This window comes from Anopheles marshallii, chromosome 2 (genome assembly GCF_943734725.1).
Source record: "Anopheles marshallii chromosome 2, idAnoMarsDA_429_01, whole genome shotgun sequence".
NCBI lineage: Eukaryota > Metazoa > Arthropoda > Insecta > Diptera > Culicidae > Anopheles > Anopheles marshallii.
Window position 1 is genome coordinate 23,260,885 of NC_071326.1, and position 24,337 is coordinate 23,285,221.

General features: G+C 45.4%; 5 protein-coding genes across 5 annotated transcripts in view; 1 reads left to right on the top strand and 4 right to left on the bottom strand.

Annotated features, from left to right (window-relative positions):
- Positions 1 to 2,497: 2,497 nt before the first annotated feature.
- On the bottom strand, positions 2,498 to 6,116 carry LOC128708436 (uncharacterized). Its single transcript, XM_053803414.1, has 4 exons — positions 6,034 to 6,116; positions 4,584 to 5,963; positions 4,236 to 4,387; positions 2,498 to 2,562 (listed from the first exon to the last, which is right to left on the bottom strand). The coding sequence occupies exons 1-4, from the start codon at positions 6,114 to 6,116 to the stop codon at positions 2,498 to 2,500; spliced, it is 1,680 nt and encodes a 559-aa protein (XP_053659389.1).
- Positions 6,117 to 7,704: 1,588 nt separating this feature from the next.
- LOC128716955 (neurobeachin-like protein 1) overlaps positions 7,705 to 24,337 on the bottom strand; it is a 44,551-nt gene continuing 27,918 nt past the window's right edge. Inside the window, exons 13-19 of the mRNA XM_053811398.1 lie at positions 10,595 to 10,855; positions 9,013 to 10,521; positions 8,762 to 8,934; positions 8,380 to 8,687; positions 8,207 to 8,321; positions 7,951 to 8,128; positions 7,705 to 7,867 (exon numbers count right to left, since the gene is read on the bottom strand). Coding sequence (XP_053667373.1) covers positions 7,705 to 7,867; positions 7,951 to 8,128; positions 8,207 to 8,321; positions 8,380 to 8,687; positions 8,762 to 8,934; positions 9,013 to 10,521; positions 10,595 to 10,855 — 2,707 coding nt within the window. The remainder of the gene's footprint in view (positions 7,868 to 7,950; positions 8,129 to 8,206; positions 8,322 to 8,379; positions 8,688 to 8,761; positions 8,935 to 9,012; positions 10,522 to 10,594; positions 10,856 to 24,337) is intronic.
- On the bottom strand, positions 11,412 to 12,299 carry LOC128709860 (larval cuticle protein A3A-like). Its single transcript, XM_053804886.1, has 2 exons — positions 12,285 to 12,299; positions 11,412 to 12,119 (listed from the first exon to the last, which is right to left on the bottom strand). The coding sequence occupies exons 1-2, from the start codon at positions 12,297 to 12,299 to the stop codon at positions 11,412 to 11,414; spliced, it is 723 nt and encodes a 240-aa protein (XP_053660861.1).
- On the bottom strand, positions 19,146 to 19,751 carry LOC128709213 (cuticle protein 21-like). The gene is made up of 3 exons (XM_053804197.1): positions 19,746 to 19,751; positions 19,468 to 19,669; positions 19,146 to 19,309 (listed from the first exon to the last, which is right to left on the bottom strand). Exons 1-3 carry the CDS (start codon positions 19,749 to 19,751, stop codon positions 19,146 to 19,148), a joined length of 372 nt encoding a protein of 123 aa, XP_053660172.1.
- Positions 23,536 to 24,261, top strand: LOC128709863 (larval cuticle protein A2B-like). Its single transcript, XM_053804889.1, has 3 exons — positions 23,536 to 23,613; positions 23,716 to 23,904; positions 23,971 to 24,261. The coding sequence occupies exons 1-3, from the start codon at positions 23,602 to 23,604 to the stop codon at positions 24,259 to 24,261; spliced, it is 492 nt and encodes a 163-aa protein (XP_053660864.1). The 5' UTR covers positions 23,536 to 23,601.

Here is a 24,337-nt window from a genome sequence, read left to right on the forward strand (position 1 = left end):
AGTTTTTGGATGTTTAACGATTCTTTCGTAGTTGATGTATGACTTTTACACTTTTTTTTTCTATTCTATCATATGAACTCAACAAATTGTTCTTGCTCTGTGAAATTGTATGTAAAGTAAGCATCAATAGTTGGAACTCTTTGTAGTTCTAGTGATAAACAGTCCCGCAAACTATAATGTCATAATTTCATTTTGTGGTTTTTATGATTTTTAAAGATCACTTCATAATACGCGGAACATAGTAACCTTTTGCTTTAACATTTTTAACAGCGGATAAAATGACTGCAGCAGATGAAAAGTACGAAAGAGCACGTTAAATCATGGGCAGAAGATGCTTCGTTTTCTGGAAGATTGTTTAATTTTTAGCGCTCGCAAAGGTAGACAGGTAAGATCATATTCATGCAGTCAGGTACTTTTGGCTCTTTTGGTAAGGATTTTCCGTTGTATTACAGATGAAACTAAAAAGAGGAAAAGATATCTTCGACAAGTCGATACCTGGTCGGCAAACCACCTTCGGTATGGTCATTATTCGGTTTAACTGTTTCTTACCCGCCGGGGGCCGAACAGGTAGTACATATTTCACTTCAAACGCACCAAGGTCCTTTTAGACCTGTAACTTCGTGTTCGATAGTTTTATGTCGTATGGAGGATTTATTTTTGTGTTTCCCTTTTTTCCCAAGCTTTGAATATTGTGTGGTGATTTCCATACGACTACCTGGTTCCCATCGTTATGATTATTTCCAACTTCATATGTTTCCTTGTTTTTCCCCCGTGTTTCTAATTAGGTCCATAAAGGAATGAAACGCTACCTACGTATATGTACGGTTGGTACCAAATTTATTTATGGTTAGTTGTATCTGTTGTTTGATTTTCCATTAATAGTTTCCACGGTTTTATTGATGCGCTGAGCTTGCCCTGTACACAAACTAATCTTCTTTTTTTGTAGTTGGTTACGTGCAATCTCCGTCATGTATTCCATCACACACAGAGAGGCGCTACTCTTTCAAAGATAAACCAAACTTCTACTGGAACGTCTACGCCCTACGTGCGTATTTGTATGCTATGACCATAATCCCTTCTCTTCAGAACGCCTAACCCTTTTGCATACGAGATGCGTCTAATGCAATCCTTCGAATGTGTTATCATTCTACGCCTCGTCATTTTACAAATTGTCTCCTCATTTCGTTCTATCTGTGTTTGCTATTTATATATTCAATACAAAATTGAATAGAATGAAGTTTTAAGGGGGTGAGAGTGCTCAACTTCCGCTTCGATTTCGACACAATAAAACAAGGGTAAAGGTAATAAAAATAAACAAGTTAAGATCGTCAAATGAAACCATTAAAAGATACATTAATTTAAAAAAGCTATTATATAGTAGATTTTTGAAGAAGTTTCTTCAACAAAATACAATCACGATGTACGAACATTCAACAACCGCTGTCGCGTTTGGTAGTCCGCAGGGAAATCAGATAAAGGTCAAATTGTAAGAAAAGAAAGGGTTTTTTTTAATCTATACATTTTTAAACGAAAGAATTATTATAAAGCGTCTATCAACGGAAGTTGTATCAGTTGTTTTATCTTCGTAAACTATAGTTTCTATACTTGCACTATTGGGTAGCATGATCCCTATGATATTCATTCATTGGATTCTTGTTAGATTATATAAACCTAATCAAACGTTGGGTAGCTGCTACACTGCATATGTTCCTTACACTTGTTATGACTTTATGTAACCTATTACGAATCTGTTGTGGTGGTTTCTTGAATGTGCTTACCAACACGCCGCTTATCCTATGCACTCATCATTACTTTCCTGTGTAGTAGTAGTGTAGTTATCATCTTACTGTCCCTTACGTACTAATTTGCTTACGCACTATCTGTCTGATTCAAACAAGACAAGTTGTATCTACCATATTTCACGATGAATGTTACTCTCTGCTTTAAAGTTTGTGTATCCCACCGGATACGACAAATGCTACTGACTCCTTATTAATTTCGATGTCGTGGTCCGGTGTCACCCCTGTTGCCGTTTCTTTAGTTCTGTACACTATTTCAAAGAGGATATTGATCCGTTTCTACCACATTCTTTCTCACTTGTATCGCGATGATGCGGTGGTGAACCACGGCTTTACCAATTTTGTGTTACTTCTATTTGCTTCCTCTTGATGACTCTAAACCGCCTTTTTTGTCGTATGATTTCATTTGCTTGGAGAGGGCGGTGTGTCGGCGGCACGCGCACACCACGCACCTTCGGTTGACTATAGATTTTTCCACAGCATTAAGCTGCTATCTTTGTGTGTTACGCTGCCGCAAGCGTGTAGCAGTTGCGCCGTTATCGATCAGTAAAAGCGGTGGTTGTAGCATAGCCTGTAGCTGCAGCTTTTGATGTACACCACAACACACGGCCGCGCTCGCGATCTTTTATTTATCCCTGGCGTTTTGGTTTGCTTATGGTTTTGTGATTTGCTATTTCGCTTCTCTAAGCCGCGCGCATTTAATAGTAACCGCTGTGCGCATATTGATCGGTTTTGGCGTAGCCCTGCGAATACGCTTGTGCGTCTAGTTGGGGAAGAATGAAATATTGATGATGTTTGGTCGAATCGAGGTTGGTTGGTTGGTTGGTTCAATTATCAAAGTGATTTTGGAGGAAAGGATATGAGGCATTAAAAGGGAGGAAAGAAGATCGAATCATTTGCCATTAGCTATTTGCATGTAATCTAATATAGAAAGAGTATCATTAGTTGTTTGTAAATGCGTTTAATTTGTAACAGATGTATCTGTTCCCAGTTTTGTACTGTGCTCTATCACATGGAGATTATCATTTCAAGACTAATAATTCAATGGTCGCGTGGTCTACGTTTCACTGCACTGCTATACATCACAACCGGCATGATATATGGATGAAGTGCGTGTCTAGTTGCCAAAAGTCCTTACTAAAAACGATTGATCTATCGTAAAATCATAATATCAAACTTATAAAACATCCCCCTCTCTATTATCCCGACGATCGCAGTTGAGTTTTCGTTAGTTTTATTTCGTTTCGTTTGATTGTCTGGTTTCCTTTTTTCCTTGACATGCTTGTGTGTTGCTGCTTTCAGGCTTTAGATGTGCATATATATTGCATTTCCGTTTTAATCGTTTGGTGGTTTTTTACTTCCTGATGGTTTTTTCTTTTAACTTACCATACTTTTCGCTAATCAGTTGCAATACTGATGATGGTAATAAGTGCATAATTTCTCTTTATCCTTTGCTTCGTTTATACAACAGCAGCCAAAAAATTTAACCATTTATATAACCATGATTAAGTTGAATCAGATGTTGTTTTCGTTAGTTTTTCAACACGTGCATATTCTTCATTTACTTTATCCAATTTGTATAGCATCGTTTTCGACTGTGTCTTTAAAGAAAAAAAAATATTTCTTCGATGCTTCGGGTATAACGTTTCATAATATCATTATTTAGATTCGATTTGTTGTTTTTTTGTTGCTAGCATTCGTATACAGCTGATTACTTTGCTTGTACTGATTCCATTAATTTAATATTCGATATTTTACATCATATGTAAATTACACATCCACAAATGTTGCCTAAATGTTCATTCTTTTTTTTATTTGCTCAACTACGACCGTATTATCAAACCCACACACACACACATGACTCGAAGGTTAAAGTAATCAACTAAAGAAAATTATATTCGAAATTCTGTGTCGTTGCTTCCGCAGCAAATTAATGTCTTTCCACATTGCCCGTTTTCAATGCTCCGGAGCTGTAGTAAACAAACTCGATCGAGGGATCATAAGCTATATCATTTGTAATAGCGTTTTACTTGCATTGTCTCTTGTGTTCTAGAACGAATGATTGAATGTAAGAGCCGGCTCTAAAGTATCAACTAAGTTTGTTTCGGTACTCATGTAATAGTATATGTACATATATTGTGAAACGATATCGTACCGTACTGCGTTATACAGTATTTCTTCAGTTTTTCGTTAACGCTTCAACAGTCAAATAAAGAGGCATCATAAATTTGTTAACTTCTTTTTTTTAAACAGACCGGTCTGGTTTGGGGGCCCCACATTTTGAAAGATCGATCCGTTATGAAACAGTGGAAGTGGATCGTTGTTTAACGGTAACAATCCCATCAGATTTAGAGCATTTATTTTTTTGTAAAAAGGAGGTTTGGAAACGAATGACACAACTCTACAGTGGGAAATGATTAGTTTGGGCGTACTTACCGTAACCACTGTAGGCAGTGGAACGATCGTCATACTGCTGGCTCGCATAGGTATCTGTCGACACTGCACTGTAATCCGTGGTAGTACCGTACGTTTGACTATAGTCCTGTGTATAGCCAGATTGATAGCGTGTATCATATGTGGCCGTGTTGCTGTACATAAAAATGAGGCGCAGAAAGATAATTTACGGTTGTTATTAACTAAAAGAATAATAAAATAGCTCATAAAATTGACCACAATGGTGCAAAGCAACTAGTAAGTTTGCGTTCCATAAACACTCTACATCTTGCACTGAAAATGGTAAAAGTGAGCAAGTTAATTATCTGGCATGAAAGATCTCATGTGTACCTGTAATCATAATGGGTTGTGTCGTATTCCGTGCCAGTACTGGGATACCCGGTGCTAGCCATCGTCGTGTTACCGTACGACCCTTGGCTGTAGCCGTTGCTGGCATAGCCGGCTTGTGGGGCTGCCGCATTTCCATAGCCACCGGTATTGGCCGTTGCTGTGTGCGTGTACTGGTGCTCCATCTGTGGAGCATGCGCATTCGGGTCGCTGTAACCACCGTGATTGGCCATCGGCTGCGGAGGAGCGCTGTACGAAGGAACGGGAGCTGCCGAACCGTGGTGCGGTGGCATGGCTTTCGGGGGTAGCGCACGGGTCGGCGGACCTGCATCATAACGACCACGTTTCGGTCCCGGTGGACCACCCACGCCAGGGATACCACCGCGTTTGTTAATGGGTGGTACGGCCGATGGATTCGATGGCTGTCGTGAATCGAATTGACGCGGCGGTGGAGGTCCTTGGCCGTAGCCACCACCACCTGGACCACCGTTATTCTGTCCATAGCCACCCATCGGGTTGTACGAGGATGGTGGTGCATTGCCATATCCTCCGCCACCTCCACCTCCTCCCATTCCTCCACCACCACCACCGTACCCACCGCCAGACATACCACCTCCGCCGTATCCGCCGCCACCACCACCATACCCTCCGCCGCCACCACCACCTCCACGGCCCCGACCACCACCCATTCCACCGCGGAACGGTCTTGGTCCGCCATAATCGCCGCCACCGTAACCGCCACCTCCACCACCGCGACCACGACCCATACCACGCGACATGAAACCACCCCGTCCGCGTGACATTCCACGCGGTGACGAATGATACGGTGCCGACGAATGGGTGGACTGTATCGAGGATTCTTGCGACGCGACGGCCAAACTGCTCGAATCGGCCGTTTTGATCGATTGCTTGGGTGACATGTGTTCAGCCTCGGAACCACCGGTTGTTCCTCCCTGGACCGATCCCGAACCAGAGTTTGCTGAACCACCCGTGCCTCCACTTTGTCCTCCACCCGATCCACTACCAGAGGTTGTGGAGACAGCTTTTGCGGCGCCGTTTGTTTCTGGCACCTTGCCAGCATCGCCGTTCTCTGCTTGAGCAATAGCGGCCGGAGGTCCCGATCCGTTTGATACGGAAGACGACGGACCACCGTAATTGGAGCGACCGCCCATTGGCCGTCCACCACCGCCCCCATATGGACCACCACGAGACATTGGTGGACCACCGCCCCGAGGAGGACCACCCATTCCTCTAGGTGGTCCTCCGCCCCGCATCATACCACCACGGCCACGCATCATCGGAGGGCCACCGCCTCCCATACCCATGCGTGGGCCCATTGGCGGACCACCGCCACGGCCGCGCCCTCTGAAGGGAAATGGTGAACTAAAAGTAAGAGGAAAATGGGTTGTAACTATTTGTAATGCAATGTAGCTAATTTTGTTACAATACTAACCCGCCCCGGTCACTGTATCCACCGCGTGGTGGTCCTCCACGACCACGGTAACCACCCCTAGGAGGACCGGACATATCCATCATTATTTATGTAAAATTTTCACTTGGCAACAGATCCTTCACTTTTGGTAAGAGATACTACATAAGAATTGAGAAGAAAAAAGGTTGAAAAATCAATAATGCACCCAGGCACGTCTCTTCGAATGCATTTGATTTGAAAATAGTTTTATCAGTAATCCGTATAATGCTTATTATTGCGAAGATACGAAGCTCATTGTTCATTTCATGAAAATGCACCTAATTGCATTTATTGTCTACAATTTGCGGCAGAACAAAATCAAACTTGCACACCTACCAAGGCAACACTTCCGCTGTTTGGTACACCGAATCGTGCCCTGATAAAACGATGGTTAACGTCGTTATTTACCCTATTTCGTTGCACAAAATGGATCCAATGCACGAAGCGAGCAGCGGTTGGTAAATATCACTAAAAAGCACGTCAAGACGAACCACAAACAGCAATCATGCAACTTTTTCACGGAACCGGGTAGCTTGGTTTTCACTAGTTCAAAATGGCGTCTTCCTTTCTGTGTGCCCAACTAACAGATTCGAATGGCTGTTTTGACAGCTCGTACCAGCAAACAATGTGGAACGACGGATTGTTTTTTTTGGTTTGGTACAATATCTTTTCAAACGAGCAGTTAAATTTTGAAGGAATGATAGCAAACTGTGCTGCGGGGAACTTGTTACTTTTTTGTATGAATTTTAATAGTTTACAGTCCAAGTTTAGGCGCGCCGGCCATACGTTTCTTTGCATTCAAAATACACTCAAAATTGTGGAAGTATAGTTTATTCGTTTGAGCTGTAATAGCAAGGAGAAGAACAATTTTGAAAAATAAAAATCCGATTTGAAATAAACATTCTTTTCGAAACTGTGGAATGCTAATTCCATTCATGAATCTCAACATAAATACTGTATCATCTACAAATCGATGCCGGTTGGTACTCACAGCGGAAAATCTATTCACGAACACTTTCTTCTTTAGCAAACATTACTGTGTCGTTTTGGTACTACTTACTACTAGCGTTCTTGCTCTATTTCAACGTTATGTCTGTGATTTATTTTCATTGATTACAATTTTACTTTTCATGTTTCTGTTTCTGTTTACAATGCTAAAACAATATGTACCTGCGTTCCAATATTCAGCTATAACAACATGTTCAACATTCACATTACGCTACTTTATAAACCTTTAATTTTGCGTTGTTAAAAGGATTCTTATCTAAATATCTGCTTTTGTTATCTTCGTCAAGAAAGAATGCAGGAGGGGAAGAAGTTTGCAAATGCATGAATGCTGAGGAAAAATTGCGATTGAGCTCATGCTTTGTTACTATCGGTTACATTCCACACGCAAAGGAAGGTACGTTTCATAATTCTTTTTCTGGCCAAATTTGGCGAAAATAAAATTAACAAAATCACATAATAAAAAACATAACGCATGCCTGTAATAAGTACGACACCTTTTGACACCGAATATTGTAAAATATGATTCTAATTGAGAAGCGAACTGCATGGTTCGTATTAAATCTCTACATTTGGAATACTGACTGTGCGTGGATGTAACTAACATAAATACTGGTATTTGTACCAGACGTGGAATCTTGCGGAAGGTTAGACGTTTAGAACGGTATGCTTTTTATAAACGATTGGTTGCTGGATTCCAATCACGCCCAAGCTTCCATCGCGCAGGGGTGCCAACAGATGCGTATTACCACCTGTTCCGACAACTGTTTGCGTCGGGACGTGCAAAGGAATGTCGAAGATTGGTTTTAGTCTTTAATTTAAGGATGAAGAAAAATAATTAAATTAGAATAATATCGATAAATAATACACCAGCAGTGATAGTTAGTTTCTTACCCATACAGGCGGCTCATCGTAACGTCGCCAGCATCGTCCGAAACCACCAGGTAGTCGGATGCTGCGGTCAACCCAGTTACTCGACCGGACACGTACTTTGAACCGAGGTTAACTCCATTAATGCTGAACACGTGCACCGAATGTGAGGTGTCATCTAGTGCCGAGAAGGCAATATGACCTGAAGCAACAACAACAAGAAAGACCCCAAACCAAAATCAGCCACAAGCGATCCATTAATCTTTCGCTTTCTACGAACCTTGGTACGATAGCGTAATGAAGGATATTTCAATCCTCAAACCCGTACATCCGATGGGATTTATTGTCCTAATGAATTGTCCATTCTTGATGGTATGCACATTCACAGTTCCATCCTGAAAAAATAACGAGTGACATTAGTTTACTTCCACTTTACATGCTCAACAATCATACCAACGAGCCGGAAACGACAATGTCCAATTCGGTCATGATGGCTACACAAGATATGGCATCGTCATGTCCGTACAGCGTGTGTACCGGTTTCGGAGTGAGGTTATTGGTAAGATGTACAACATTCGCGCTGCCCACCACGTTTCCGGCTAGGTTCTGATTCAGCGCGGCTGTGTTAGGTTGCAGATTAGATCCTGTAGGTTGACTGGCGCCACTGTTCGTACCGAGGGACCAAATAACGCAAGTACAGTCCTTTGATCCAGTCACCAGATACGAACCACAGTTATCCATAGCGATACAAGTCACCACATCTGTCGAGCAAACGGTAGTTTTATTTGTTACTAGTGTGTTATGGACGAGAATAGTGGAAGCAACCGAAATTTACCAAAATGATTTATTGCTGATGCAACTACTTTCCCACGCGCCATGTTGAAAACACGCACTGAGTTGTCCCAGATCCCTCCGGCGTAGATATACTTTGCATCCACACTGACTGCAAACAGTTTTGAGTTGAGGGTCACCGATGGATGAAATGGACCGATCAACTTTTTACGATTCCTATACAATTAAAAAAAAAATGAAAAGAAACCCCTTCTTTATATTCCACAGTAAAACAACCTTCACAAATGTACTCACTTCAGGTTCAGTGTGGTGGCATCTATTTCAAGCAAAAATCCTCGCTCTTTGTCAAAGGACATCCAACTGTGACAACCCAGAATACCCGATTTAGTGACTGTAATTAGCATATCCGGGCTAGTTTGCAGGAACGATCTTGGGGGACTTTTCGGTGTGCTCAGATAAACGACCGGATCCTTGTCGGTGGATAAATCGCACGCGGTGCATTGCACGCGATCAAGTATTAGAGTAAGATCCGGTCGCTTTAGCTCTAGCTTTAGCAAACGAATCGTAAGCTCATCCAGCGACAAACGGCGAGGATGTGCATCCCGCAATAGCTGCGAAGGCGTTTGACCAAAGTTGTTTATCATCCCTTCCACGGCTTCACGCTCGACCGGGTTTGCTATCTTGTCCAGATCGACCGCACCTTCGTACGAGCAGTAGTAAAACACGTTTAGTGCCTCAACCGCTTTCGGGCCCTTCTGTCTGTAGCCGAAGATAAGATCGATCCAGTGGTGCAGATGCTGCGACACGTACTCCGATTCCAGCGCCCGCCGATGGATCGCGATGAAGTCTTCGGCCGTTTTGGCCCACGCCGGCAGCACCACATCGTCTACCTTTTCCTTCGTCATCTGCAGCACACCCAAATCAAAGCGGTTCATATTTTTCAGAAACTCCGGAAAGTAAAAAAACTCCGGTATAAGCTCCTTCACGTCGTTCGGGTTGTCCATCAGCAGTTTCCAGGTTTGCGGAATCGAGTGGAACTGACGGTCGGCAACATCGAACCGACCGCTCTGCAGTTCGATGTGCAACGAGGTGAATGGTTCGACCCGAATCAAGTAATGTAGCACACCGGCCGAGTTGGAGTAATGGGTGCCGTAGTGGAATTTCGGTATCATCCCGGACGGATCCTCAAACCCATCGAACTTGTTCCTTACTTCGGCTTCGTTCTTCGTATTGACAACACCGATCGGTTTGCTGAGGTCTCGAAACGATTTCGGATCGTTCAGGTCAAGCACTTCGCTCGTGTAGTCCGCCAATATCCACGGAAACACAGGATACTGACTGAGATCGTTATACGATCGACCGGCTATCGTGTTCAAATGCATCAGATATTCGAAGTTTGATATTTCGCGGTTCGCCCATTTCTGTGTCAAACCGGATGACTTCAAAAGTTCGGCCGGCGAACGTCCCGACCCGTACAGAATGTTCGGTGGCTGCAGGCTGAGGATTTTGGTGAATATTTTGTTGCGCGTGCGTGTCGTAAAGTTCAGGAAATAGCTCGTCTGATCGATCAGAAACATTTCGAGCGCGCTGCGCCGTAAATTAAACTTCCGCAGGTGGAGCTCACGCAACTGACCGATCGGGAATTTGAAATCGTGCCGCTGGCCGTCGTCCTTCAGGGATGCTATTTCGGTGAACATAATCTGGCTCGTCGTCAGATCGAACCTTCCTTTCACGCGTGTCATTAGGGTGATCAGTTCGCACTCCTGCGAGATGACGATTTTCTCCTTGCCGGATGTTTCCGGGCTGTTGAAAGTATTGCAGTCAGTTAGTAAAGCTAGTACAAGATGTATTTCAATGATGTTGCTGCATTGCTTACACTTGCGGCTCCATACTGTTCCTCATCTCCTCCTCCAGTAGCAGCATCTCTTCATCGGCGTTCTCCTCGCCCATGGCAGCTGGTGCAAACGTTGATCCAAACTCTGATGATAGCCGCCGGCTCTGCGAGGTGGACGTAGTATTATCACGCAAATTGGCAGCTGCCGTGTGTGGATCGTGATACAGGTCCGGTTCTAGCTTCAGCCGCATACGGGCCATATTTTCGTGATGGGACAGTCGCCAATATTCATCCTCCCGATTTCTACGAGGGAGAAAAAAAGAAGATTTAATAAAAGCGAGACATCATTAACCATAGATAAAATAAAAAAAACCCATGACGCTATAATATGTCATTGATCTTGTAAGCCATCCATGAGAGTATGGGCGATGGATTACCATCGAATGTTCTTTGTTAACAATAAATAAAACACTTTTTTTTCAATTCATTATAAAAACAGATTTTCTTGCATTTCTTTTCATTATCTTACAACAATTTTGGATCAGGAACGGATAGGTGGATGGGTGTTTTTCGGAAGGATAACAGAGGAGTGCAAGGATTCGGTGCTGGGAAGGTGCGATAGGAAAGTCAGAGTGGTTGAGATGCGTTACAGGCAGGACAGTGGAAATTATGTACAAATGAACGAATGCTTCAAAGTTGGCACGCAGATCGCGTCGTCGTCTTGCAGGCCTCCTTCCAGAGTGACGCGCATCCCGTCGTACAGGTAGAGCAGGAGTTGTTGGAAAATTGGCAGGCGTAGGCACTATTTACAGCTTGGTCCTATATACACGGCGCACAGCAAATTCATCGCTAGATCGACTTAGACAACGACGGCCTTGGCAGCTACAGCCGGTGCCACAACGGTCTTCGCAGCGACGGCAACGGCGGGCGTTGCAACGGCAACCGGAACGTCCTTCTGCACGACGGCGTTGAAACCGTTGATCGGATCGGCATAGTAGTTGACGATGCGGCGCGAACCGTCCGGTTCGATCAGCGAGTACGATCCCTTCACGACATCGCCGTCGCGGGTTTCTTCCTGCGTCTTGGAGTCGCCGGTCAGCGCATCCTGGACATTGTAAGCGTACTGGTACTGTGGGTAGGCATCGGTGAACTCAGCCTGCAGTGGAGCAGCAGCCACAACCGGAGCGGCACGGGCAGCCACGATCGGGGCAGCAGCAACCGGGGCCGCTACTACCGGGGCAGCGGCACGAGCAGCAACAACGGCCGGAGCAGCAGCAACCACGGGCGCCGTGTAGGCGGCAGCAGCGAATGGAGCAGCACGTGCTACCACTGGCGCGCTGTACGCAACTGGAGCAGCGGCAGTATACGCGGCACGGGCTACCACCGGGGCAGTGTAAGCGACGGGCGCCGAGTAGGCAACCGGAGCGGCAAAGGAACGAGCCACAACGGGGGCCTGTACGAGCGGTGCCGAGTAGGCAAGTGGAGCCGCCAACGGAGCGGCCAACAACGCCGGATCTGGTTTAGGCTCAGCGCTAGCGCACAGGGCTAGGGCGGCGAAAACGGCAACCTAAGGACGAAGGGGGAAAAAGGTGGGGAAGAACACAACAAACAGATTTAGCACACATGATTTTCCACCATTTCGGCACAACGCTATACGGCGACACGGCACGTCCCCGATCATCCCCCGCAGCGGAGGATTACTACGCATTACTCCGTATCGAACCACACTTACTTTGAGCAAACTCATTGTAGACTTGGGTAGTGAAATTTCACACCGTTTAGTGAAGTGAAGCGCAACTGACTGACGTACCGATCGATGGTTGCGAATCGTTTTTATACCAAACCCAAATCCAAATTCGATCAACGATTCACCGCCCCGAAAGCAGAAACTTTCGGTGGGCAAACGGGTGCATTTACATATCCGCGGCCGCCCGCCTGGCTGCAGATGCCCCCGGACCAAGCAAAACGGACGCTCCCGGGGTGTGGACGGTGACAAATATTAAGGCCATCCGCGATGACCCGCCGATCGGCAGCTCGACGTGGCGGTGGCGTGTCGGTGAAGGTGTCACCCCCAATTATCGGTGATTCCGTGCACGTTCGCTTATCAAAAACATACCGCATGACGGCGATTGGAGGTGGAGCTTTCCGTCGTTTTCATTGGTGCGGTGTGGTGTGTGGCGTGCGGTAGGGCGCTATGAGTGATGCCTTCGGAGTTTCGCTTCACCTCGTCGTCCCCGTCGTTCGCGGGCACGGATCCATCGGGACGATTACGCAGGTTTGGAAATGGTCGTGAAGTGAAGAAAACGGGCTTTCCCCCAAAGAAAGCATAGGTAGAAATGATCGATTCCCCAAAGGAATGGACAGGAGCAGCACGAGCCGAGGTCGATGTTGGAGGCACGGCAAGCAAACAATTCAAGGCCGTTGATGTTGTTAGGTAACGCACACCGCGTATGATTCATTAGATGGTATAAGGTATTGCAATTATAAATGATCTTATCGATCGGCAGTAGATTAGTAATCCGTTAGTAGAGGTTGGAGGAATCTTCTCCTAAAACTATAAAATGTCTGAATGATCTTCCTGCAACTAAACGACAGAGTTTTGGGTGCCTTTTCTATAGTTACTTTAAAACATATTACAGCTATTCCTTCTCCTTCTCTGCTTCTGCTTCTCAATGAAGTCCTTCACAAGGAAGCGTCTCTCAACGAAGGTTTAGAGCTAGGACCCGCTTTCACCGAACGTCACTAAAGCGCTTAAGAACGGGTCGCGGGAAATATTTTTCATTAATTTTAATGGCTTTACAATTGATGCAAGTTCCAGAAACTAAGCGTTACCTACGCAGGAATTCAGTGTGAAGAAAACACTTAGTGCTTCAATATTCAAACAAAACAATATCCTGTAAATTGTTTGTAAAACCTGTTGGAATTGTATTTCCTATGCTAATAGCCACAAAATGTACATCCATCTTGGTGACTTTCTTATAGACATAAAATCTGCTCTTGCCTCAAACATTAGCGGACGGTACAGGTGTTCGGTATCGGTTAGTCATTGTCGATGAGCACAAGCAGTTGAAAGCTGCGTGTGGCGAACCACAAATCCGCAACGGAACGCTTTTCCAAACAGCGTTCCACAGAGCATCGAATGGTGTCTGGCGCGGGGTGGCATCCGGAGGACCACGCAGCTACCCGACCAGGACACCATATTGAAAGTGAATTGTCATTCATATAGATCGACGACGTGCGATAAATTCCAACGGAATGGTAATGAATTTTCGATCACTGCATACGAATTCCTGCCAGGGGACTACTCTTTTGGGCCAATCGCACCATTGGGACCCCCACTTGGGCAGGGGGTGGACAAGCGGCGAAATGGAAGCGAATATCAATTTGTAGTGGTAAAAGTGTGGTTAAAAATGCAGCGTAGCCTGGTAACTGGCCTAGATTTGCCTCGTACAAGCGCGGCGGGGCAATGTCGTCCAGCGACCATGCGTGGTCACGCAGCGTTTGTGGACATTGCGTAAAGCAAACCGCACGATAGACCGGTGGAGTGGTAGCTTGGTATTGCTGCACGTCCTCCACGCATGTGGGATACATGGTAAGTGTCAGCATTGATCGGTGCGCGAATGAGATGGCACATCAATTCTGGAGGATATTCACGGCTGCACTAAACTTCACTCAAACGTCAGCAACGTCTCCGCATCGGCCCATAGATCCTATATAAGCGAGAACCGGTACAGGTTATGGGTTCGCGGTCGTACGACCAGCCAGTACGTTCAGATCCCAGCCGCGGTGCGCTCCGTGCGTGAACCGCACCGCAGATCGAAACCGACCTAATTGCTGGCGACGGACAACTTTGGTGGCTTCGAGAGCGACACTTTTGCGCAACGGTTGGGGCTCGCATCGCAAAGGGTTAATTACAACCTAAAACGGGCACCAAGTGCCTGCCGTTAGAAGCGTTTGTTGCGAAAGTAAATCCTAATGCGTGTGACAAAACCTAACTTCGTACCCAATTCTACCCGGGGTTCGAAGGCTTGCACCGTGGCATGCGTCGTTCTAGCAAAATTGCACCGAAACTGGGTCATGGGAAAATTGACGCATCAACGGGCCGGACGGTTGAGTGTTCTTTTTTTGTTCAGTCAAGAAGCATAATTGAGACAATAAGGGCAAGTCTTAAGACGTTCCAAAGCCGTTATCATGCAGCGCACGTAAGCATTACACCGGGCGCGTGCGCACGCAGCTAAGAGTCCATTACAGCCCGGCGAACAAACAGCAACTTCGAACCTTCAACAAACACCTGCACGTTTTGGGATTTTTATCTGTGAAACCTTTTTTTTATTGAGAAGAAAGAGGACAGATAAAGTGGTGTGGAGTATTTTGTGACAAAATTCTCCAACACCAACTGGAATGGAAACAAGCAACTTAATGGCTAACCGCACCAGCTTAGATCGTTTTTGCTCCACCTCCTTCTCGACCTCGACCCCCGCAAGAAGGTGTGGAGTTCGACACATAATAGACCGTGCGTTACCTATTACTATTTTATTTTTATACTGGTATTTTGTGTGTGTGTTTTTTTTGTATTATTTATTAATCTTCAATAGTTGCTTACTATCGTAATTGCAATTACTAACAGTACGTCCTTGGTTGACATCTAATGCTAATGTGCGTGTATCTACAGCATGTTTCCTTCGTATGCGTTGCGCCTAACGTTACGCGACCAGGGTCAGTGATGATAGTACGGTAGGGCAGCATGTACCAGCGGGGCCGCAGCGACGACCTTCTTCAGCACCGGCGCCGTATGGATGGCGTGGCCACTCTTCTCGACGACGGCATTGAACCCGTGGATCTTGTCCGCCGTGTACGTCACCTTACGGATGGTACCGTCCGGTTCGGTGAGCGAGTAGCTACCGTGGACGACACCGTTCGAGAGCGTTTCCTCCGCATGCTTCGAGTCGCCGGTGTGCGGGTCCGATACACCGTAGCTGAAGCTGTAGTGCGGGTTCGGATCGTAGGCTTCGACGTGTTTCAGGATCGGTGCGGCAGCTACGACGGCCGGCGCGTGCAGAACCGGTGCGGCTGCTACCGTGTGCAGTGGTTGAATGGCTTTCGCCGCATATCCGTACGATAGTGCGGGGCCGTAGGAGAGTGGTCCATAAACTGGGGCAGCTACGGATGCAGCTACCAACGAGGCAACCAGCAGTACCTGGGAACCGAGTTTGTTTATTCGTTTAATTATTAGAATGCGTTAGGACGTACGGACTATTGCTAGTTCGCTTGATCTCTGGTTCACTTTTTAAGATTGGGGAGGCCAACCCACAGTTAGGTTGAATATTCGAAGGGGCATCTTGGTTATCCCCGTTTATCTAACATTTTGATCTTGTTTATCTCTGTTCTCTCGAACTTTTAAAATGTGAGAGTTCAACTGGGAAAGTTGGAGCCATTACTGAAGGCTGCATAGCTTGAGCTAGTGTCTGTTGAGGTACTTCGGGAATTTATCGGAGGATCTTGTTAAAAAATAAGCTAAATTATTGAGTGGAGAGCCTTTGAACAGCCTCGGAATTTCTCGCACTCTCGTGGATCTTGTTCAAAAATAGACCGAATTATTGTGTGGAGAGAATCTCTTAACAGAATCGATTTGAGCTTAAACAAGTTAGCAACAGTGAAGAATCACTTCAGTTCCAAATTGGGACATTATGGTATAACTTCCGAGCCTCTTAGCGCTTAGACTTTGCAAGTTACACTTGAAACCCCTCAAACTACTTTTTTATTATTTAGTGATTTTGATTTGATTTGACATTCAATGGATATTTAAACATTTTTGAAAAACATCAAAGAATTTTGGTAAAGAACTCTAACAGATCTTTCAGGACTCTTTGTGTGTAACTACGAGGTATACGAGACCACCGCATGAACAAAAATTTGCTAGTTGTACTCCAAAAAAAAAAACGTCTATTCACCTTCGAAATCATGATTCGCTGCTTTAGATAGAACGCTACACTGCACTGACAACGGGACGCGAATTCACTGCAACGGCACACGGTACGCTACGCGACACTGAAACAGAACTGCACACACGTGTGGATTGGACGCGCAGACCGTTCGGGTTGATGTTCTCCGGCCAAGGTTGTTCTTTGGTATGACTTCAGGACGATCCGTGCGCTCCTATAAATACACACCTTTGCCAGCAACGCGCCGGGCGGATGCTGCGCCACCAGTTTGACGGAATCGATCGTTGAATGGAGGGCAGTAAAAAAAAATAAGACGGTGCGGACCCCCATTAGACCGCGCTGACTGCCAAGTTGACAGGGAGTTCACTGGAGTTTGCCTGTGCTCCCTTGTTTGGTGGCACCCGCAACGTACGTGGCTCGTGGTACTTGTTTTCCCTTTCGTTGCTTTCTACATCTTCGGCGCTGTGGTGCTTTTTTCGCTGTGCGCCGTGCACACTCTCTTCATGCCGCATGGTTGGGTGCGGGGTGCGGATCATGTGCATGGGATGGATTGTCGCAGGTGGACGTAGGGTTACGATTTTCCCATCCGGACGAGCATGGCGCGCTTGTGTCTGACGTAAAATGTAAATCATGTAAAGCATAACTTTACCGCGATCGATCGAACAGTTCTTGGTGTAACATGGATCATCTTTCGGTGATCAGCATTCGTTCACAGAGGTAAAACACAATGGGACACATGGCTCACTCATTAGTTCAGTAACATTCGTATGTATGTTTGACAGCAAGTAATTCATTCTTAATGTAGTTCTTAACGTTTAGTGAGCAGATAAAAGCTAAACTAAACATAGAAATAACCATAAACCTTGACCAAAAACATCCAAAAAGAGCAAGAGGCGGTTTTCGACATGACTTAGTTATAGTCATATCCTCCTCACCAACAATGCTACACCCCAGAAGAGATTATTTTCCACCTGCTGCACAATCGCATAATAATCGATTTATTTATGTGTCGAAACATTCCATTAAATCACTACCGATTGCGTTACCCTTTCGACCGGACCCAGGTCAGTGGCGGTGGTGGGGAAAACAAAATGAAGACGAAGAAGAAAAAAACCCTGCTACCCTGCTCCTTCCCCACGTTCCTGCAGCACCCCTCTAACCATTGACACTAAACGCCGGCAACAAACAGACCGGTCACATACGTCCGCCTGCCGTCGTCAATGGAATAGTTTGTTGCCAGCGCTACTGGGCGGCCCGGCACTACCCACCAGACCAGGCCAGGGCACCACCACCGAGCTGAACCCAGACAGGTTCAATTACACACGGACAGTGGGGCTCGAACAGCTGATCGAACGGACGCTGCCGGTTGACGCGCTTGTGTCCCAATACTCCGGTTATTTCAGCCTGCCCATGCGCAGGCCTGAATTAGTTCAACAATCTTGTACAGAACGACACAAAATTGACACAGTGAACTAGTTAAATGTTTTTTCTCTCTCTCTCTCTCTCTCTCTTTCTCTCTCTTTCTCTCTTTCTCTCGCTCTGCGCTATGCAGTGCTAGTGTGCGCATAATGCGGTATTAATTAAATCATGTATTGTTGACTTATTTCACCGCACAGTGAAGAAAAGCGTGCACGAACCCATGTACATCAAACGGTTTGATTGGCTTTTCCAACCATTGACACGGCTATGGTTTAGATGTGCGACCAGAACGTCAAGTTTTCGTCGAGGCTGGGGAACAAGTGGAGGAAAGCCGGGACTGTTGCCGTACAAGAATGGCATACCGGGCATGTTTCGATAGCTTCCACAAGCTTGGGGAGATATCCAGTTTCGTTGATCGCGCACCGACGGCCGTTGCGTAATTTGTGTACCGATCTAGTGTGCGAATTGAGATCATTCTGAGCATTATTTTAATTGACTCATTTGATCGTGGTCTCCACGTTCGTGGAGTTGGCAAAAAAAGGATGGCAAAAATTGATTGAAATTGATAAAAAAAATCAATATTCAGGATATTACTAACCAATTCTACTCGAAACAAGTCACAGCTTTAGTCACTTGCTTGGTTATGCTGCCATATATTTGAAATTATATTATATACTACTTACTATAATGATACAAATATCGATGTTGAATGTACTCTAAAAGTCATTAATTTGTTAACTCATTTTGAATTTCTGCGATTAAACAAAAGAATTGACTTCATTTTAAATTTATTCGATCATGGTTCATAGAACGCTGATCATAAAATATGGTGAAATGTTGCCACAGTGTAATTGTGGCTAAATCTTTTAACCAAAAGCGGGAATGTTTGATTAATTAGCGAAAATAGCCCTTAACAGGCCGACGCCGATGTCCAACGCTGAGTTAGGAGAATGATCGACCTCGAACTTTATCTGCCGCGATAGATCGCGTTACATTTATGGAATGTACTCTGGTGGAAAGTACAGCGTGTTCGATGTGTAATTTCGTAACTCATGAGCAACCATATAGAAGCGATCAGCGATTGCTGTTAATAACATTTCTATATTATTTTATTTCAGTCTATACAACACAACAAATGATGAAGGTTAAAGGCGATTCGTGCTAAATTATGCTACAACATTACGACATCCTACGCTTCGTTTCTGGGCGAATGCTACGTATTAACTGGATGGCTAACCTAACACTCGCGCTACTGGTGCCGGTGCCAGCACGGCAGGACCGGCAGCCACCGGTACGAGAGGACCACGCTGGACTACCGCGTTGAATCCGTTGACAGGATCGGCCGTGTAGATGACCGTGCGTAGAGTGCCGTCTGGTTCGACCAGCGAGTACGAGCCTGAACAACGAAAGAGCGAAAAGAGAGCGTTAGAGAGGGCTGTAAGCCGGTTTGCTGTACCAGGTACCACAGCAAGCACCACGATCTACTCGAACACAAGAGATCGTGCAGCCTAGCCCGGACACTTTGCACACGCAGTGTTCGAATTCGAAACTAACCCCGTACAACATCGCCATCGCGTGTTTCTTGCTGGCTTTTGCTATCGCCCGTCAGAGCGTCCTGCACGTTGTACGCGTAGGTATACTGTGGCAGTGGGTCGTAGTTGGTGCTGACCGCCACGGCCGGTGCTACCGGAACGACTGCGGCGTGAGCTCCGAAAAGAGCGACGGCTGCACTGAGCGAAGCAACGAACACAGCGAACTGGAAACAGAAAGGCGAAACAATTGTTAGCGGGATGACAAAAATAAGTAATCCTATGCTCGCAGGAAACACTTACCTTCATTTTGAAATGCGTTTTGTTTATTGTGTTTATTTTTCGCCACTACACAGTTTATCCACTGCACTGGTTAATGTTTGAATCTGTTGTGATGCCTCTAGCACCATCGGGCATTGGTTTATAAAGCAAATAACACATCGACTAAACTCCCTTCCGAACTACCCCGTCGGTTTTTTTTATGACGTATCGTTTTTAATAAGGTGACATACACCACCCCACACAATCACACACGCCAAATCAATTGACCACCAATTGCACTCAAAACTACGCGATGCGCCCCACTTAATGGCGGATGGGAGTTCATAATAATACGATTAAAAATTCACAACGGCAGCCAGCCGAATTTAGTTGGGCCACAGAAGAAGCAGTTGACGGTTGAGGATGCTCCCCCCCACCCTCGGGGGAGCAGAGTCAGACGACGCCCTAAAAGCGGAAAGGGTTCAATCAAACGGACAGCGGCCGGAGTTACATTTGATTAACCCCAGCCGCTTAGTATACGGAGCAGACAAACAACGGGGGACAGTATATTTTTGGCCATCCTTTACCGTCCCGCCGGGCCGACGTTGCATAAGCCGTGGCGATAAAACGTGAACAATATGACGCACTTGGTGCCCGAAATAAGTGAAACCGCGGTACAATATGGACCACTAGACGTCCGGTGTAGGGAATACGGGGGATGTACGAATGCGCCAGGTTGCATAATTGTATGATATGATTGGATCACACTACTGTTTGTAACGGTGGGCTGATTCACCTACGCAACCAACGCAAACTGCGAATGTTCTATAAATGGAACAAATGTGGCAGTTATGAGGCTAGTTGAAGGTTGAGACGACTCTTTGGGTCAAAGTCAAAGCCAAATTGTTGTGAGCAAAAATGCGAAATGGCTAAGGCTACATACGTTTTTTGACTGAAATTCAATTGGTATTTTTAGTACGAAAATATAACTCGGTTTTTTATGCTTCGCTATTTTAGGAAAATGAATTCATGCTGACTGTTTCATAATCATTCTTATCATGATGCTCTTTTTTATCCTAACAGCAGACTTATAATAAGAAAGCCATACTTGCCATAGAAATACCATAATATAAAATGAGATAATTTTATAAGCAATTCAAATTTTGATTGAACTTCCATTATTCAGGGGTTCGTCGCTTGTTTTATTCCCAGAAGAACCATCGGATCGTATATCTATGGGTTCGTCGCTTTATGAAGCGTTGAAATTTAACGATTTTAATGCAGCAAATGAAAGCTAGCTTCAATTGTGAATACGCTATTTAAGGAACTGTTTGCAGAAAATGTGTTCATTTGATAAATTATTTTTAATATTATAATTATCAATATTTTATTAATTTTTTTCTACTTTATAATACATAATGTTACACACGCAGTAAGTACACTGTACAGAGTATTAAAATCACATTGTTCGCTAGTACTGTGCATTTTATTGGACAAATCATTTTCACCTGCAATGGGTGCTTATGTGCGTACGGCTCGTAAACCAGTGCGTACAGGCTAAGAACTTTTCCTAGTGACAGGGCTTCAAGTGTACACTTCGTAAACGACCTTGCGTACGATCAATGTGACCCAAATATAATATGCACCACTGTTGCACGCATGGCCCGGGCTGACCCGCGCTACCGTTGCTGGAAGAAGTGGGTTTACACCAGGCGGCATTACTGCGCACTCCACATTGCATCAGATAAATTCGATCGAGCGAAAACTGACCTGCATCAAATGATTGTGCAATATCGATTAAATTGTGTTGCGAAATGCGCAGAGAAAGAACAATCCACACTTGAACTGCTGGAAGTGTGAGTAGACAGTCCCAGTAATTCTGTTTAAAATTTGATTCCTACATATAAAATAATTAAATTAGCTCTGAAAAATATGATAATTTACAATAAATTATAATCTTTCTGGTGTATGCGACACGCCATCCAGCACAATGGCCAATTCCTCCAATACAATTTATTTCCCCATTAGACGCAGCGACACTTATTACTTATATCCAAAGCGGTTTAATGTGAGCCGTGCCTTAAGCCACTAGTTATTGTGCGAAGCATGCGGTTTTGAAATAATTATCGATGCCAACTGACATTCAAGCTCAGCGGATACAACCGATGTGCCGCAGGGTCGTGGTACAGTACCATCAACTATGTTGCAGTTTGTTATAATACCACTCGAAGACTTCACCATGGACTGGTTCATTTACACCTTTTCGTATGTGAAGCAGCAGCGGAACGGGAGGAAAAAGAAAACAAAAAGCGTCACTGTCGCACCTTCGAGCTATGGCGTTTAACGGTTGGATTTGGTATGGCAGAAGGTTTTCCATGGTTTTTCATAAGAATACCTCAAGGAGCCGTTCGAAGCGCTGTCTGCAGAACCTTCGAAAGGTCAGGTGGCGATGCTGGACAAGCTTGGTGTCGTCTAAACGATCCTAAACGCGTTTATCACACATACTACGAGTGGGTTTCCCCCCGTCACGTACAGCCGCAGCCGGAGAGATATGATCCGTGTCGGAAACGTCTACCACGCCCTGGTGTAGACAGAGTTCACGCACGTTAGAGTGTGTTTCGAGGTTTTATGTTGCTCTGTTTTAGTGAAGCTAGTATGACATGGATATTTTTATGATTGCTACACCAGCGATACACATTTTTCACATAAATCGCGCTTCTTACTGTTAATAAACATATTTGCTAAGCTTAAGGTTCGACAAATCAGCCCCATGGAGAACATAAATTCTACAATACTTTATCGGTTTTTATGAAGCTTTCATACATTGTATTTTTATTAATTCTTGAAGAACAGCCAAATAGCTCCCTAGGCATTGATTGAATATTACTAAATGGTATAAACCAAATAATGAAGGTACAAAGAGTTGTAGTATTTATGTTAAAAAAAAGTCTAAGGAGTACTGTATTGAAGGCTTTTTTAAACTTTTTATTAAAAAATAATTATTTAGCATTTACTACCGTTAAGCAAGATGCTTTCTGCGTGTTTCATATTTTAAGATATGCTAGACATAAAAATTTATAGCGTAATAAAATGAGCATATCCGGAATCAGATCTAACTTAATAAACCAGATTTTCCCCTTCTGCAGGCGAAACATTGCCAAATGACATCACATAGGATGCAATAAATTATCGCCCTTCCGACGATCGAGCCTGATCAAAAGCTAATCACCCTCAGTGTGTCAGCGTACCGTGCATGATCACTGCCAGCAAAGGGCCGGTTTGCCAAGACAGTTTGACCCTGTACTCATGAAGATCATGAATGCTATCCACAACCTCTAATGCACACCCAAGCAAAGGCAGGTGGAGGATCCCGGTAGAGGATGGGCTGGAGTTGATGAAGTATTGTCTCAATTACCTTCCCTTTGCATTGTACTCGCTTATTGGCAGCTAATAACATCAGCCGCCAGGTTTGACCCGATCGCAACAGAAAGAGACTGTGCGTGGTTAAACGCACACGCGTACCCCCGCACACACGCGAAACTTGTCAGCTAGTCATGTGCATCGAACTAGCTGCAACCGAAACACGGTGCAATGATCGGCTGTGCGTTTCTAGCGCACGAACGAAAAGTGTCCCGCAATAAGTCCTACGAACTCACTCTACTTCTTTCGCACTCACGACGTCGGACCGCGCCTGGTGGATGGCGAAAAATGCAAAAAAAAAAAATTCTTTCTCGAGGACCACGAGATCGCTCTCGTTCGGCAAGAAAACGGTTTCGGCTTCGCCTAGCGTTTGGAGCTAAATGCATTTCGATATAAAAACCTGCCGATACCTTCAAAATCGTATCACAATCACTTCATTCGTCTAGCAAGAACATAGCAGCAGCTAGCAACATCTAAAATGGCATTCAAAGTAAGTGTCACTGGAAGGATTATCGAACAGAGCACGCGCGACACGTGGTCACGTGAAAAGGATTTTTGTGAAACACTCCCCTGTTATGCGATTCTTTTCTAGTTCGCCGTCTTCGCCGCCATCGTGGCCGTCGCCAACGCCGTTGCCATCGGCTACCCAGCCCCGTTGGGAGCTTACCACGCTCCTCTGGGAGCTTACCCAGCTGTGGCCAAGGTCGCTGCCCCGGTTGTTGCTAAGGTCGCCGATGACTACGACCCCAACCCACAGTACAGCTACAGCTACCACATTGCCGTAAGTAGTTGAGCTGATTCTGGATGTAGTAAGACCACACGTAAAGGCGCTTCTTACCGCTTACAGGATGCTCTGACCGGTGACAACAAGGAACAGCAGGAATCCCGCTCGGGAGATGTTGTGACTGGATCGTACTCGCTGGTCGAACCCGATGGCACCCGTCGCGTCGTTGAGTACACGGCCGACCCCGTCAACGGATTCAACGCCGTCGTCCACCGTGAGCCTCTGGCCGTCAAGGCTGTGGCCCCAGTTGCCAAGTTCGCTGCCCCGCTGGCTTACCCCGCCGTCGCTAAGGTTGCCGCCCCGTACGCCCCGTACGGTGGATACCCAGCCTACGGAAAGGCCATCCTTGGTTAAGAACAGTGCTTCATCCCTAGACATTATCGAGAAACGCTTCCTACGTCCCGTGCCGAATGCTCGTGCTATTTCAAGT

Coding starts and splice junctions, on each gene's coding strand:
- LOC128708436 (XM_053803414.1), bottom strand. CDS start 6,116: ATGATGGATATGTCCGGTCCTCCTAGGGGTGGTTACCGTGGTCGTGGA. Junction 5,964..6,033: donor GGATACAGTGACCGGGGCGG/GTTAGTATTGTA, acceptor TCTTACTTTTAG/TTCACCATTTCCCTTCAGAG. Junction 4,388..4,583: donor ACAACCCATTATGATTACAG/GTACACATGAGA, acceptor TTTTATGTACAG/CAACACGGCCACATATGATA.
- LOC128709213 (XM_053804197.1), bottom strand. Junction 19,310..19,467: donor CGATGGCGATGTTGTACGGG/GTTAGTTTCGAA, acceptor TTCGTTGTTCAG/GCTCGTACTCGCTGGTCGAA.
- LOC128709863 (XM_053804889.1), top strand. Junction 23,905..23,970: donor GCTACAGCTACCACATTGCC/GTAAGTAGTTGA, acceptor TACCGCTTACAG/GATGCTCTGACCGGTGACAA.